This window comes from Erigeron canadensis, chromosome 4, assembly GCF_010389155.1.
Source record: "Erigeron canadensis isolate Cc75 chromosome 4, C_canadensis_v1, whole genome shotgun sequence".
In the NCBI taxonomy this organism is placed as follows: domain Eukaryota; kingdom Viridiplantae; phylum Streptophyta; class Magnoliopsida; order Asterales; family Asteraceae; genus Erigeron; species Erigeron canadensis.
This window is the reverse complement of record NC_057764.1, coordinates 22,768,139-22,785,399: the sequence shown is the minus strand read 5'-3', so window position 1 is coordinate 22,785,399 and position 17,261 is coordinate 22,768,139. Positions and strand designations below refer to the sequence as shown.

Genomic DNA, 17,261 nt, shown 5'->3' with positions numbered 1-17,261 from the left:
AAATCATACATCATTAATTTCGATAATTTATTTTACTTTGTTAAAAAGAGCGCAACTTCTCCGTCACCACATGCTCCAAAATTGCTGATCAATGTTAAAAGTTGATGTTCCCAAAATTTTCATTCACCTAAGCTAAAATTGGCCTTCTCAACACTGTTGTTGATAATTTGACTAACCTGGACATTAGATATCAGGTGCTACGACATTATTAATATTCAATTTTACTTTATTATGATTTGAAATATAGCTTACTATTTTTATTGGTAGAAAATTAATCTGTATATTTTAAATGAAACATATCTTAGATATTTCAATTAAAATATGATTTGTTATATATATATATAATATTAACTATTATTCTATTGGATAAGATATAAGATAAAGAGTATTATTTTATTATTATCTTTAAAAATATATTAAAGAGAAACCTTAATTCATTTTTAAAGAAGTATGGACCATTATATGAATTTTAACTTTTTATTTACATCTATTAGATCAAATGATGATGATGATGTATACCTTATTTAACCCTTTGATTTAATTTTATTTTATTAAATTTAAGTTATTATTACTTTCTTATATAAGTTGTAGACATTAATAATTAATGTTTTTAATGATATAATTATGAGAACTAATATTTTTGTATTTTACATCATTTTTTATCTTTAAAATTAATTTTTAATGTTATTTCAATAAAAAAAAAATTTTTTTAATGTAATACGTTTCTATTAAGTTATATTTTGTATAAGATTTTTATCATATAACGAATAAAGTTTGGTTATAAGGATTTTTGTATAAGATTTTTATCATATAACGTTTTTATTAAATCAATGTTTTAAAAAGTGGACTGGAGTCAAACCGGCCTTCTTAATAAAAAAAACTAAAAAACATATATGGATTCTATAATAAGCTATCACAATTATATATCAGGAAAATAGTTTTATGAAAATTGCAATGATATTATGAATAATTTTAAGTTTGATTAACACAACATGCGATATATAAATTGATAATTAATTTGCTAAGTAATTTTAGTGTATAACTAAATTATCATTATGAATGAAAGATATTCAAAGAAACGAAAACCTCATTTAGCGAGACCTCTAATAAATGTTGTATCCAATTTTCAAAACTGTGGTTAAATAACGCACAAATATATATGCGAAACAATGACTAAGGTTTGTTACAAAAGCGAACTTTATGCCTAAAAACGAACTGTCTGATAATTGTTAACCAGAATTTAATCGAAGACTAAAATAACTTCATGTTTTCTAGTTGTTTAATTCTTACCTGGTTAAATATTTGTCAACTTATGATATTTTCAAATTTTAACATGTCATTTATTATGTATGTTTCCCGCGTATTATTCGGGTATTAATCTAGTTCGGATATATATTAGTTATTAATATATTAATATATTGAATATATAATAATTAAAATTATTGGGTAAAAAGTGTAAATTTGTGATGGAAAACCAAAAAGTGTAAAACTAAATTTAAAGGGGTATTTTTTGTATAATCATAAAAGTATAAGTATTAATATTGTCATTTAAGAAAGATAAAATTATTAAATTTGATCTAATAGTTCTAAATCAAAGATGAAATTCATCAAAGGGTTCTTGTTTGTTTAGGAATGAATTTATCACCTATATATTAGCTATTAATATATTGAATATATAATAATTAAAATTATTGGTTAAAAAGTGTAAATTTGTGATGGAAAACCAAAAAGTGTAAAATTAAAGTTAACGGAGTATTTTTTGTATAATCATAAAAGTATAAGTATTAATATTGTCATTTAAGAAAAAATAAAATAATTAAATTTGATTTAATGATTCTAAATCAAAAACGGAATTCATTTAAGGGTTCTTGTTTGTTTAAGAATGAATTTATCACCTTATTATATATATTGGTAGATTATAATAGTAAAAGTTTTGCTAATTATTTGCCCACGTGCGACACATATATTGTTGATTATTGTTACGTGTAATATCAATTGACCAATCAACTTAATAGCAAATCATTTGTGTCTTTTTCTAGATTAAAATCTTATTTATAAACCTCAACGTTAGTTTCAATACTTTTTTTGCTTACAATTTCAACTTTATCCAACTTAAAATTCATTTTACATAATTGGTTTTTTGTTAAACGTTATCATTTTGTATAAATTCACATTTTTTAAAATAAAAAAATTTGTCCTTCACTTTTGTAATTTTTTTTCCCGTCTTTCTTCGTTTTTTGGATTACAAATAATATTTACGTATACATGCTTTTTAAGACAAACGAACCTATTGTATTTCCTAGCTAGTTCCTACAATCGTCTAATGAGGTTGACATGTGACAAATAACGTTATAGTTTATTTATCCACTTAATTTTTTTATTGTAAAATATTCATAATTTAAGACAACAATCAAATACTTTAGAATATAACATTGGAGAAAATCTGTATTTTCTATTTTTTTTTATATAATAATAAAAGGGTTAAATGGGAATAACACAACACAATTAATACAAATGAGATGTAAATATGAAAATTTTAAAATAATTAATGTTGTTAAAAAATGCCCCAAAGACATTTGTTAGCGATTCCCTTACTAACAAATCCCTTTTTGCCTTTACTAAACATCAAGACAAATATTTCTTTCATTCCTTTAACTATAACTAACATGGTACTAGTACAAATACGATGACACTAGTAGGCACCATCCTGGTCCCGTTTTGATCTCGATACTGATGGTACCGGTACTGAAAATCTCTAAAACTTGATTCCGATCCTGATCCCATATGAGACGGTACCGTACCGATACCAAATCGGTACGGGACTGGAATTTCAGTACCAAATCCCGAGTAGCATCGAATTTTAAAAAAAAACAACATTCAGACTACTAAGTTTATTTAAGCGTAACAAAGGAAATTGTAAGACTATTTCAATTTTGGTAATTTTAGACTCCAAATAACTTCAATTTTTGCTACGTGGATATCATGATGTTTTCTGTTAAATTTTTGCTACGTGGATATCATGAAACTATATCATTATGTTTTCTGTTATTTGATTAATGTAGTCTATGCATAGAAAGTTGCTCACTAATTATCTTCAGCAAAACATATTAGCTATGTACTGCAGTATTGCACCAACATGGAGTTTAGTTACAGCTCCATCAAAAAATTTCAATTTGCCATGACATAAAGAATTTGTATGAATATAAACTTAATTCATTTGGTTTTATGTATGGAAGATGCATAGATGCTGAAGTAATATGAAAGATCTTTTGAAACTATCGGGACTAGTCAGGACTAATTGGTATTTTCGGGATTTTTCCAGTACCAATACCGATTGATATCGGTTTCGAAAACTCTCAAAAGTGGGTACCGGTCCTGGTCCCGATCGGGATTCGGTACCACTTTTCGGTACCGGGATGAGGACGATACCGGTATGGGATCGGGATTTGGGACTTTCCGCTCATCCTTAGATGACAAGGATGACAGTCTGGTGGTGACGAAGACAAATGATATATGGTGATGGAAACTATTGGTGGTGGTGAGTCTTCTCTAAGATTAAATTAACCTTTTGTTTTTCAAAAAACTATTATAGGGTTTTTTCTGATCAAATATCAAACAATTCAATTTGTTTTTTTAAATTTCCTATTTAATACAAAGTATTTACACATATGTATAAAAAGAACTCTAATATAATAGACATGCATAAACTAGTTTTAATCCATTATCTATCTATCATAGAAATAAACTGCTAAATGAATCTGAAAAAATTAGTATTGTGAAATAATACTCGTAACAAAATTCAGTATCTAATTAGATTTTGACATGTAACATTAAAATATACTTTAAATAAATACTCAATTATCCCTAAGCAGTGGACCACATGAATGCATCTTATGGGAGACCCCACACAAACGAATAATAACTTTGATCAAATATAGCTTCCATGCAGGAGACAGCTTGACTTTTTGACCTCTTCTTCCTTGACCCCTTTTCTTAGAAATCTTCCTTTCTCCTTTTTCGGTTTTTAATTCCTTTTCACCCTTGATCGTTCTAATCTATTTACATTTTGAAAACACCTTACTTATATATATTTTTTAATGACACAAGTCATATAACAAGTTACGTCGTTATTACACTTAAATAATTCCACATTGACCGTACACCAAAGATAGGTCCCTTTTACATACCAAAAAACAAAAACTTTTACTAGTGAACCAATGGCTAGACACTTTAATTGAAATAATAAACGTGTGATTTTGACATTACGAGTAAATGAAACATCATATATATCCCTTAATTTCAAATACAAACAGCTTAAATGCCGTACGTTAAACAGTCGAAACCACTTTAAATCTAAGATACGATACCAAATGTCGACTAAACTAAACAAATTTTGTCATCTCATGCATCCTCGTCACAATATTAATATTAATTTATATATGTGTGTATATATATACACTGACACACTCTCTAACATCGTTAACTTACTCGATCTATAATTGTAGAAGTACTATACTTGGAACCTGTAGTAAATTCTAATAATCTCGATCAGCTGATAATTAAATACTTGGCCTTGTTTACTTTTTACTTAATAAACTTAATAGTTAAGAACTTAATCATTCAGTCAAACTTCATGTTTTATTTTTTTGACTTAATAAACAAAAATAACTGTCAATTACTTATATTTTACTTAATACATATATAAATTTTTAATGCATTCAATCATTTAATACATTCAGCACTTAATGATTAAAAAAAAGAAGGGGCCTTAGAGATCTCTATCTATTACCAAGTACATACTTCATGTAAATATGTAATATACAATATATTCATATATATTTCATCCATCACAAATGAATTATAGTCAATAATCTAAAACAGCTTTATTTGTTTATTTCCAAAAGTCAGGTGGTTACATATCCAAGTTCTTCAGAGCAGGACTACTACTGCATCAGAAAGCCTTTTTCATTTTGAATGAGACAAAATCTCTGAGGCATATATATATATATATATATATATATATATATATATATATATATATATATATATTAAAATAAGAATGAAATTAAAATGAGAACACTTAAAAACTATATTTTGATGCATTAAAAGTCTATAAAACTGACATAGTGCTTAACTAATTATCATTATTTGAGTGTTTAACAATACATTGATCCGTCAAAATCGAAAAAAATCACGTTTTTTGTTGGATGCATCATTTTGATGAATATACATCCAAGATGGATGCACAAAACAAAAAACGTGATTTTTTCAATTTTGACGGATCAATATGTTGTTAAACACTTGAATAATGATAATTAGTTAAGCACTATGTTAGTTTTATGGACTTTTAATGTATCAAAATGATGTTTTTAAGTATTCTCACCGTTCTTATTTTAAAAGTGTTCTCACCGGAGTGCTACCCTATATATATATATATATTATACCTTTAACAAAAAGATGTTATTTTGTGTATACAAATAATAATACAATAGCTAGTTTTTTTTTTAGTTCCCAAATTAGTAATTAACAACCTCATCATTATTGGCATAAAGTATAGATAATATATTTAGCACTTAATCGATTGTGATTTGCAGGATATCGTAATGAATTATTACTACGCCGTGCCAACAATACATTATACGCACGGTCTAGAAAAACTACGAATCATCAAGACAAACTGAATCACAAAAATGGTAGTTTAAAGAAGATAAGGCATGTGTAACATGTTTTGGCTTTCGACTTATAATTATGATGGCAATTTCACAACATTCATCAATGCGCATTGCATATATATATATATATATATATATATAGTAGTACATGCCCTTACATTCATTGAATTGAATCAACCAAATCGAATTGCATCAAATAAACTGTGGAACTAGTTAGTACTTAATTTTTATATTATTATATAAATATAGTACGTAATTAGCTAGGCCTAGCTTCCATTCATCGATCAATTGAAAATTAAAATCCGAGGAAATCAACTTTTTGTCGAACCAAATCTAAAAAAATTTAATTACAACAACGTTATTTATAACTAATTAGCTAGCAACCTAGGCAAGGAGATACGATAAAAGTTTTGGTGAAACTTCCATAGTCGATTTAGTAACCGCTTGCAATCGTGTCACGAACCAAGATTAACCTCTGGAATTCGATTGATACCCTAAATTAGATACGAAGTTATTTGACAAAAATTTGTGTCGCATAAAAATCATATATATGCAACGGGAACTTAATTAATTAATAAAATGTACATAATTATACACGACGAAATTAACGTGCTAAATTAGGACTTACTTGATATGACATCTGAAGATGAACTTTGAGTACTCGAAACAGACTTGCTACGATCTTGATTTTGTGATGATTTTCTACGTCGACGATTGTGATCAGCCAATCTTTTCCTACAACTTCTCTTCCCATTATCGAATTCCGACAATAGATGGAACCTATTCAACATTATATATATACATTCACACACAAAAAACATTAACATTTTTGGTAAATCACAAAAAAATGAACTAGGTAATTCTTATTAGTATTAGTACTAATTTTAATTAATAAATGTAACAAAAGAAAGGGTGTTTTTTAAGTATGTGTTACTATAAGAAGCAAATGCAAATAGTACCTAACAAAGTGTAAATCCGCAGCTTATATGGGAAACAGAAATTTTACGGACCCAAAAATGCCCTCGGGATCACCCCCATGTACACCAATCATTGTCTTTATCAACCTTGTACCCCTCGAGGGCATTTTCGTCCTTTCCATAACTCATTTCCTAATTTAGCTAATTCATTTTTTCTTACAAACTACTAATCAACAGTTGGGGATACTAGAATAACTTCAAGCAACACTACAATAATAATTGTACATTCTGTTATTTTATCGTACAAACACTTAATACATGTCATTATTATCCATTTAACACTTTGAAATACTACTTTTTCTATCATGTTACATATATATACATAAGTTTATACTTATAAAAAGTACAAGATTTAATATAGATAATGTTGAATTCTAGCTAGCTACATGCTCAGAACATTTTCTATATGTTTGAATTTTACATGGATAATGATATACTTAGAAAAAGTACATATATAATTATATTATATATACTTATAAAAAGTACTAGTTATAATATATGTATAATGTTTGAATTCTACTATTCTAGCTACATGGTCATAACATTTCTATATGTAACATTATATATAACAAAAAGTAAATAAAAGTGATATATAATGTTGAATTTTACATGATTATGAGATTTTTTTTAAGAAAAGTTTTTTATAACAAACTTCTATTCTGTTACGAAAAATAAAATAAAAAAAGTTACCTGCTACACTGTTGACAGAACCGTTGGGTCAGACCAGCGGTGACAACAGTGGAAGCTTTTGAATGAAACTCACAAACTTTATGCCGACGATGATAATGTTTAGCATGAGTAAGATCAGCATTACACCCTTCAGCTTGACATCTTGGTGAGCTAACCAAAGCCGCTTCAAGCGGTCTAGACCGGCGGTACAACCGGTTCACAAAATCATCTTCAGCTGAAGAAAAGTACGTCCTCCCACCTAAGTTTAACCCAATACGGTTATTAGTAAAATCTATAGCACAACCGGCCGGTTCTGTTTTTGGCATGAGCATAAACCCGGTTTGATGATGAGCAGCAGCATGGTGTGAACTTTCCGGTTCAAGTGAAGGAGTGTAAGTACACTCGCCGGAGTAAGCGCGTGGGTCATAAAGAGAATTGAAGTGAGGATGGTTATGGGTCGGGTTATGGGTTGAGTTAGTTATGTAGTGATGATTCGGGTTTGGGCTATGGTTATGGGTTTGTTGAAAGTAGTCATTTGGGTTGATGTAGTGAGTGGTGTTGTGTGTGTGTGAGGTTTCATTGAAGTTATGTGAGTAGTGATCAAAGATATGGTGACGGGTCGGGTCGGGTTGAGAAGTGGGTTCTTCGACGGCGACGGTGACTGCGCCGTTGAGTATCATGGTTGATGGGTTGCCCCATTCATAGTCCAACATTGTTTGTTGTTAGAAGTGCAAAAATATATGAATGAATAATATGAAATGAAAAGGTTGTCATAAGTTTGAGCAGTTTTTAATGGTAAAAAGTGAGAGATGGATAGTGTGGATGTTTTGATGCACAAGTTTATATGCGTAGTTTACAAGTGGTTTCAATGTGTGGTTTTGGATTTAGTTGTTTTGGTTTTGGAAAAAGGATTTACTATAATGAAAGGTTGAGAACTCACCTTAGATATTTACATAAAAAAAAATATTTATGATAAATTTTGGTGTTATATGTTTATCTTATAAATATAAATATTTTTGCTAAATTTTGGTGTTATATTTATCTTATCATGCATAGTACTTATTTAGGCTTTATGTATAAATTTAGTCAATTAAACATTTGTAGTTTATTGTATATCTATATATGTACGTATTTGGATGTTATGATTTATGAACTCTTAATTCATGTTCAGTTATAGATTCTTCTTTACTAAAAGAATGATATATTATCCAAGAACAGATTAATTGCACATGGCATTTTAATTTTGTTTCTTATCTTTATTAAATAAAGACCAAGATAATTACTTCTAAACTATTAGATAACCTAAATTTGGTAAATGTATGAGACTTGTAAAGGTTGGAGAAATTTATTGTCTCATTGCTTTAATGACGCTTGTGTTCTTTTTTTTTTAAAAGTGAATTTTGCTGAAAAATTCATGTCGTGATTCGACAGCGAGAGGTCTAGCATACGTTGTTTTAACCGGATCCGTGCTATAGAGTCCCTTCAAAGTAGAAATGTCTTTTTCAAATACTCAATTGGGGAAAACCCTCTACTAATCCGCCCAAAAACACAACGTTTAATAAGGTTAAACTATGCCCCTTCAAACTTGAACCTAGATAAGCCCAAGTCAAGATCTAATATAAGAACTTTCTTATGTCCTTCAGACACACTTGTGTTCTTCTGAAATATCATCAAAAAAAACAGAGGATAAATCTTCAGGTTACCCCACATGGTAATTTCAGTTGATTAGTTCATTTTTGAAATCTTTATCAACTATATATATAAAAGAAAAAAGTTGTTAAATATAACTCTTAAGGTTGTATTTAAGGTGTATAAATTATTTATAAATTACCATACAATTCAGGAGGTGAGCTTTTAAATATAGAATGTGCAAGTTTTTATGCACGTTAAATACAGTCCTTAGAGCTGCATTTAACATATTTCCCATTAAAAGAAACATGATTTGTTCACATCGAAATCAAACAAGTATATGTATTACGGTTAGGCCGTCCATGATGTCCTTAATTATAAGATGTCTCTAATTCGAATCAATCTCTAACATCTTAATAGTGGTGATTAAAAAGAGTTCGAAAATGATGATTATGGGGTTAACGTATATCATTGATTAATATAAACTCACTTCTATTTAAATATTCTAGAAAGAAAGAAAAGAAAAGAAACCTAACTTGTTTATGTAATAAAGAAGTTGATTTTTTTTCTTTTTTTTATGTACTCGTATCAAATAGATTTTGTAGATGTGTACAAATTAAACTACATTTTCAATAGCAAATTTAAAGTATTACCATTATTTTGTTAAGTTAAATCCAAATAACATGTCTAGTGGCTAGTCCAAGAATTTGAGTTTCTAGTATATCCTTAAAAAGAAACTTTTCAATATGTCCTATTATGTAGTGTTTTTATTTCCGACCCCTTTTAGCCACATATATCAGCTACTTTTTAATTAAAAAATCACCTCCTTCACTTGATATCTTTTATATAACCCCTTTTGCTTAAATGTACCACCATCGAAATCCTCTTTTCTTTCTCATTGTTTCGGACTTTCGGTACCGCTTTCAGTTCTAGAAGCCCAAAAAATTCGATACTAGCTAGAAACTTTAAACTCATACGAACATTTTACGATATACCTATACTAGATTGTGAATCTTAAGGATACGATAGGTTTGAGAACCATCATAGCCCGCAGACACATCGCAGGAAATTTTGATTTGCCTTATTTAATGTGACCATTGATCTAAATCGAATGTTCTTAGACCATTCATAACCACCATATAAATTTAGTTATGTGATGATATCAACACAAAATGTATTATAATCCATACGATTTATGTGAAACCTTCATCTATGTAGATTGGAAATTTGGAATCGTCTCCAAAACATTCATGTTGATTATTTCATTCTAGTAGTTAATGCCATTATGATTTGATTTGACATCAATTACCAATGCAAAATAATTGTTTGTTTTTATATCCAAATAGGGGAAGCAAGCGAAAATAATGAAGGAATGTCCCTTAATAACCACTAATTTTTTTTGTCTAATCAAACATATCGTTTCATTTCTCATTATGAGTTAATGTGACATATATCTAAATCTTATATAGTAAATGTTCCAATATTGATGTTACATAAATGTGTATCTAGCATTCGATCGAAACAGTCAAGAAAACAACTTATCTTTCTCTTTCTGATCACTAGCTGGCTGATAGATGTATCATATCAAGACGTACGCTTACATTGAACGTGCCCATTATCACGAGTTCGAACCTCATGCGAGGGAATCCGGCAAGGATCACTTTAATCGGTATTTATCAGTACACCAACTTTGATTGATAGAAAACAATTATCCAATCATTAAATTTAATTACTCAAGTTGCGTGTACTTTTTTAAATAGATTATATCCAATTCGTTCCAAAAATATCATAGAAACTTCTTTTATACCGGACATACACTATTTAAAAAGGAAATAAAAGGTTCAAGGAGTGAAAGAACAAACATTAAAAATTAAGGAATAAAGTACAAGCTAAGTACTACTAGGCTTGTTTTGATTTGTCTCAATCTCAAATAACCAATTAAGTACCATTTGAGTATTATTTTGAAAAAGATTTTTACCTTTTTTTTTAAGTTCTTTTCAATAATGACAAATATATATAAGATAACTTAAAACCAAAACCAAGTGGTTAGTAGTGATATTAGACTAGTATGTACCAATTGGTCAAATGTCTATAGGCCTTTGCGTACTTGTGATGAGACAAATAATGTTTCCTACTTTTATGTCAAGGAAGTGGACATGCTTTATTATATAGACCAACTAGTCATCTAAAGGGATTTGCCTATGAAGATTGAGTACTCTTACCTGTGACTTGAAATCCATTGATAGATATCTTGACTTGAAGTTTTTAGCCGATCGACATGTTAAGTTGTCTCAATATCTTTAGACCATAAAAACATGACACGAAGTAATTGAACAAGTAGAAGACCGCCCTCAATGGTTTTCCCCAAAACCTTTGATATATTGTCATATCAGTACCACATCAATAAAATTGATAGTCACTACATTTAATTTCACTCCAATACACTCCCAATACGGAGCACACCTAATAGTGTATCATATTCAAAATCCAAGACGCTTGAATACACATTGGGGGTGCTGTAATAGATATGAAACGTGTAATAAAAGTTAAATAGCCTTTTTACACATCATTATTGAAAAATGAATTTTTGGAAGTCGTGTGAGATATCATAAAATAGTTGTATAGTGTGAAAGTTTATAGCATCTATAGAAGAAAATTCATATGACGTATTGGTCCAGTGGTTAGACATCCCTTCGGGTTTAGCCTCAACAAATTGCAAAATTTAGTTTGCACCTATTAATTGCAACGTTTTTTATTTAGCACTGTTTCTCGGCTCGTGGTAACATGGTCCACTTTAGATAACCAGTTATTGTCAGCAAAACTAAGACGAAAACCTAGATTCATCGACCGTCGTGTTATTACTATGCATAACTCATTGTATCCTTCTAAGGAGTGGGCCAATTAATTACTACATTCATCAATTGTTGCGTCATAATATTACTATTCAAAAAAGAGTGGCGGCATAACTTGTTGCCCATTTACCTTCTATTTATATGTAAATTACTACTTATTTAAAATATAACAGATTTACCGTGATTGTCGAGTTAGAATCAGGATATGTTACTATGACTATGGCCTATAAAATATCTTTATATATATACTATATTATAAAGCAAATAATCATGTTTAACATGTTAAGTTTCATCATTTCATTAAAACCAAATTATTTCAATAACCTACAATATACTCGTCATCGTCACCATCCTACCAATCTCCGCCGCCACCATCACCGCCGCCACCGCCGCTTGCCACCACCACCCATCACCGCCGCCATCATGACATCACCACCACTTTCGCCAACTTCACGGCCGCCGCAATGCGCGGGTACCATTCTCGTATCTATAAATAAAAATATATTATAAATCTTTTTACAAACATATAAAGACAGAGGCTATAAGTCAATTAATATAAATCATCGCCATCAAAACAAAGAAATATTAACCACATCTAACAAGTTGAAAAGGTTATAATTTTGATCATTATTAAATAGTGATATTTTCTAACATATTTCAAAACCTAATTTTTGATTAATTGAGCATTTTAGATCAATATTACTTTAGCAATTACTTGAGTAAATATATATTATTACCGGACTACCGGTTCCCAGGCTTATTTTGCGACATTATATACACCATTTAGTGGTGTAAATGTATAATAACAAAATAATCTAAACATCTTTGATGCTAGTCTTATAAATCATCCACTACATGGCCCAGTACATTGATCATTAATCTTTTGTTTGCCTGGGTATTCTATTAAATAGTAAATATATGAGTTAAGTGCACAAAAATGTAATCAATTAAGGCTGAAAAGTTGTTGTGTATATGAACTTACAAAAGGTTTATTGTATACATGAACCCTACTAATTTTCTATTGTATACCGAAACCGGCTAAAGGCTTGATGTGGGCCGGTTAAGTGCATGAAAATGTAATAAACTATGCCCAAAAAGTTATTGTGTGCATGAACTTACAATAAATATTTATTGTACCAAGACTTTTACAATTTCCACTTTTTTCTTTTTTTCATCTCCCACAACATCTCTCGGTGGCGGGGTGTAAAAGGAATTACTTGTTTGTCGATTTCATGATGAAATACAGAAAAAGGAATATCAAGGAGAAGAAGAAAAAACAAAAGACAGTAACAGTGGACGACCAACATCTCCCACAACATTTCTCGGCAATGGGGTATAAAAAGAATTACTTGTTTGTCGGTTTCATGATGAAATACAGAAAAAGGAATATGTGCGGTGGTTTAACATCGTTTTTCATCAGTAATTGTATTTGTTATTCATTTATTTGACATCATCATCATCATCAAGATATAAGATCTGATTTTTTTTAAAATTCTTATGGTTCTAAATTATGATGAATGTGTGTAGTTAGAACTGGTTTTTTGACCCCGGAGGACGTTGCCCAGGATCGACACTACGTCATGCAAGCATTTATACATACAATAGTACCTAAAAGTTTAGACACTTAAAATTTACTATAGTTTAGTTAGAAACCTTAAAATAAGAGATAAAAGGTAAAGAAAAAAAAGTTAGACTAAAGTTAAAAACCAATAAGTTAAGTGATACAAATAAGTTAAAAGCTTTAAAATAAAAGATAGAAAGTAGAAAAAAAATTAAAAAAAAATTGATGATTAATGTTAAAATCCAAACTTAATTGATAAAAATTAAAAACTTTAAAAGTAAATTATACTTGTATATAAAAAGTTAGACTAATGTGATAAAACCTAAAAGTTAAGTGGTAAAAATATACAATCGTAAAAGGGGAAAAAAAACTGCAGAAAATGACAAAATAATAATAAGACTAAATTGTTGACGTCATGCTGATGTCAGCATGTAGCTAAGAATTTAAAAAGGTTACCGGCTAAGGGAATAGCAGGTCAATCATGTATTCAATAACGTTTTTTATTTTGTTCATGTATACAATAAACCTTTTGTAAGTTCATATATATATGTAAATAAAATTTTAGCATTAAAAGTACCTCCTTTTTCTTATGGCTATATGTACATGTACTTGAACAAAACTAATTGTTTTGAGGCTCCAATCATCTTTACCCACGGACACCATCATAAATGTTAAAACTGTAAAACGCCTAATTTGTCACACTCATGAATACATGGCTTGCAGGAACGTACAAAAATACTCAATTATTGATTAGTACGTACTACTCTAGCTACGGTACGAATTCATTTGGTTATCCAGCTAACACTTGTGATATAGTATAAAGTTGAAAGTCAGATATCAAAAACACCATATAAGATGTGTTGTTCACATACCAAGTAATCATGAGTTCTATGATCTCACAATAAAACTAATCCTAATTACAAGCTAATTATAACTAGTAAACCGTCAATGAAAGTTACTGGTTACAAATCTTAATGTTTACTGTTGCCTTGGCGTTCCATTATTTTCTCCTAGTTAAGTAAACTAATTAAAGCATACTTAACAATGTTATGGAACCTCTTTATCATTTCTCGCATTCCATCTACACCAACAAGCCATCTATTTATAAATGCATAAATGTCAATGTGAGAGGTTAACACTTTTGGTAGAGGCTTATGTCTCTTAGACTGTGGTCTCGAATTTTTGTTAAAGAAAGAAAAAAAAAAGAAGAGAGATGAATGGAAAAGAATGAGTGGATTTTTTTTCTTTTCAAATCATCCCAAAAATAAAAGGAAAATATTATTAACAAAATCTATTAAATTCTCCTTCTAATTCTTTTCCTTTCTTTTCCTTTCTTTTCTCTTATCCTCTTAGATAAAACTCAAGAACAAGAACACAAAATTTTAAAGATCCTTCACAATCTTTTCCTTAGCCTTTACAAAAATTTAAAAACATAGCCTTAAAGGAGAAAACCAAAATTCAAATTTGACATAGAAGTTTGAATTGTAGCAATAGAATAAATTTGATGTAATATTTAACTATTTTTTAAAAAATTATGAATAAAATAAATGGTGCACACTTTAACGATTGAATATAGAAAGGGGGTAATTGGTAAATATTGTGTAATTGAGGGTATTTGTAACAGTAACAAAAAAAAAGGAAGTAGTGGATGGGAAAGAAAGTAGGTATAGGTTCAGGTTAAGGGTAAATAAGAGACAAAACAGACCCGATAGTCTTAGAACAGGGTAAATCACCCACGCGCATAGTACAACACGTGCATTCCACCTCATGCTGCTATTGGCTACTTATTCACGATGGAACAGCTTCAATTAATGTATAGGATTGGTCACCGGATTGCTGGCACTTTTGTCTAACTGATTGGATTGTTAAATTACATTAATACCCTTTTCATCTATTTGAAAAGTGTGACATCAAAAGTTCAAAACAAATGTATTATAATTATTAGAACTCAAAACAAACATAATTGGATATACAATAATTGTTCAATTTGAACCTTTTTGGAAGTAACTACAATATTTAAAGGGATAACTGCATAAAATATAAAACATCTTTCGATCAATTCACGAAAATAGCAGTGACCTTTAAAAGTTTTATTAGCAATGAACTTTATTTATTTTCGAAAATAGTAACATTTGACACGTGTACATGATGACATGGACAAAATGACGTAGCATTTTTTAATAACATGGCATTATTTTTTATTTATTTATTATGTAATTTTTATCAGCCGTGTCATTTCCCCCAAAAAATGGTATGGTTCCGTTTCAGTCTCGGTTTTGGCAAGATATTTCATCTCGTCATTTTCTTCTGAAGCTAATTTCAGCTTGATTTTATTAATTTTCGTTGAGTTTCTTCCTATTTCAAGCATTGAAAAGCTGAAAAGCTGTGTATAAAAATGTTAAAGGATACATAGATCTAGCTCTTCTTCATCTATTTCGAGATTGAAAATCTTTAAAATTAGATGCCAAAACGTCGTCGTTTTATCTGGAGGGAGATCCTAAGGATGTTCAAGGTGAGGCGAGAGTTTCATAAGCCGGATCTGCACCTTTTAAGAATAGTTCGTCGCAGATAACATAGATCCAGATAGCGGAGGACCAGAGGTTAGCTCGAACTCGAACAGATCGCCGACAGTTTCTAAATAAGTTGAAGAAATCGAGAAGAAACCACTTCCACCTCCAACACCGTTGTCGTCGGTGTTGGAGTAATCCGACAATAAATGAAAGTTTATTGCTATAAAATAAAACTTTTAAAGGTTATTGTTATTTTCGTAAATTGGTCGAAAATTCATTTCTATTTTCTGTAGTTATAAAGTATGTCACATCACTAAAAGATGTCACGTCATCAAAAAATGTCTATGTCATCATGTACACGTGTCAAATGTTACTATTTTCGGTAATAAATAAAAGTTTATTTGTAAAAAGTAAAACTTTTAAAGGTCGCTGCTATTTTCGTTAATTGGTCGAAAGGTGCTTTCTTTTTTCTGTAGTTATCCCTATTTAAAACCAATATATTAGTACCTTTTACGTTTATACTTTTCTTTTATAGCAGATCTTGTTTATGTCTCTAGATAACTAACAATTTTTACGTGAATGACCAACTTTGAATTAAATCTATCCTCAATGTACATAAATAAGGATGCAAACACGAAAACTACCCCGATCCTAAACACTAGTTATACAAGCGTTTCACTTATGGGCTTTTTCACCCAACCCAAAAGCTTCCGGTTTCTTCTATCAAATAAAACATTTTTTTAGCATGAATTTTTTTCTAAAGGCTTAAAGCTAGAAATTCCTAAAAGCTTTTTGCAAAACATAGTCTAAGGGAATATAATAAACTTTTTAAAGAGCTTTGATTTTAGACTTTTAGTAGCACATGAGATGAGACATTTGTAAATTTAAGTATTAGACAAAATTGATAATACTGCGTAGCTTATGTGTTGTGACAATTTTATCATTTGCATTACTTATTTCATATAATTTGCTATTGTTGTTTAAGTTAAAGTTAAAAAAGATACAAGGGAAATAAATGAAAGGAAAGAGGGGTAAAAGTGGAATTGGAAAAGGTGTGATGTATGGAATCAGGTTGTGTAAGAAAAGGCTGACACCGACGTTGACTCTTATTGTACGGAATGTATTGTTAGTCAGAGAGATATGTTCCCAAGAGATATTTCTCTTTCTCTCAATATTATATTATAATTTTAATTATTTTATAATGGCCCGTTTTATAAAGTTTTGGTAAAGTTGATCGAAATTGGTATGGACAGTTTCATTAACATAGTTTTAATTTGGTAAAGAAGTTAATTAGGTAGGAGTTACTTTATAAAATAAATATTAAAGTAAAACAAATAAAATAAGATTTTGACCCTTATATCATAATAAAATTGATACACGAAGATTCACAT

The 17,261-nt window shown here is 29.5% G+C and overlaps 1 protein-coding gene across 2 annotated transcripts; it reads right to left on the bottom strand.

The window, feature by feature from the left end:
* Positions 1-5,928: 5,928 nt before the first annotated feature.
* On the bottom strand, positions 5,929-8,053 carry LOC122597885 (squamosa promoter-binding-like protein 8). Of its 2 annotated transcripts, none has more exons than XM_043770465.1 (3): positions 7,340-8,053; positions 6,301-6,452; positions 5,929-6,166 (listed from the first exon to the last, which is right to left on the bottom strand). In XM_043770465.1, the coding sequence occupies exons 1-3, from the start codon at positions 8,029-8,031 to the stop codon at positions 6,141-6,143; spliced, it is 870 nt and encodes a 289-aa protein (XP_043626400.1). In that variant the 5' UTR covers positions 8,032-8,053; the 3' UTR covers positions 5,929-6,140. The 2 variants fall into 2 exon arrangements, with proteins under 2 accessions (XP_043626400.1, XP_043626401.1); XM_043770466.1 differs by having other exon boundaries at positions 5,929-6,147.
* Between the last annotated feature and the right edge of the window lie 9,208 nt (positions 8,054-17,261).

Excerpts from the sequence above, each read along its gene's own strand:
- LOC122597885 (XM_043770465.1), bottom strand. The coding sequence starts at position 8,031 with ATGTTGGACTATGAATGGGGCAACCCATCAACCATGATACTCAACGGC. Across the intron at positions 6,453-7,339 it reads TTCTGTCAACAGTGTAGCAG|GTTCCATCTATTGTCGGAAT; the intron begins GTAACTTTTTTT and ends AATGTTGAATAG. Across the intron at positions 6,167-6,300 it reads ATCTTCAGATGTCATATCAA|GGTATCAATCGAATTCCAGA; the intron begins GTAAGTCCTAAT and ends TATCTAATTTAG.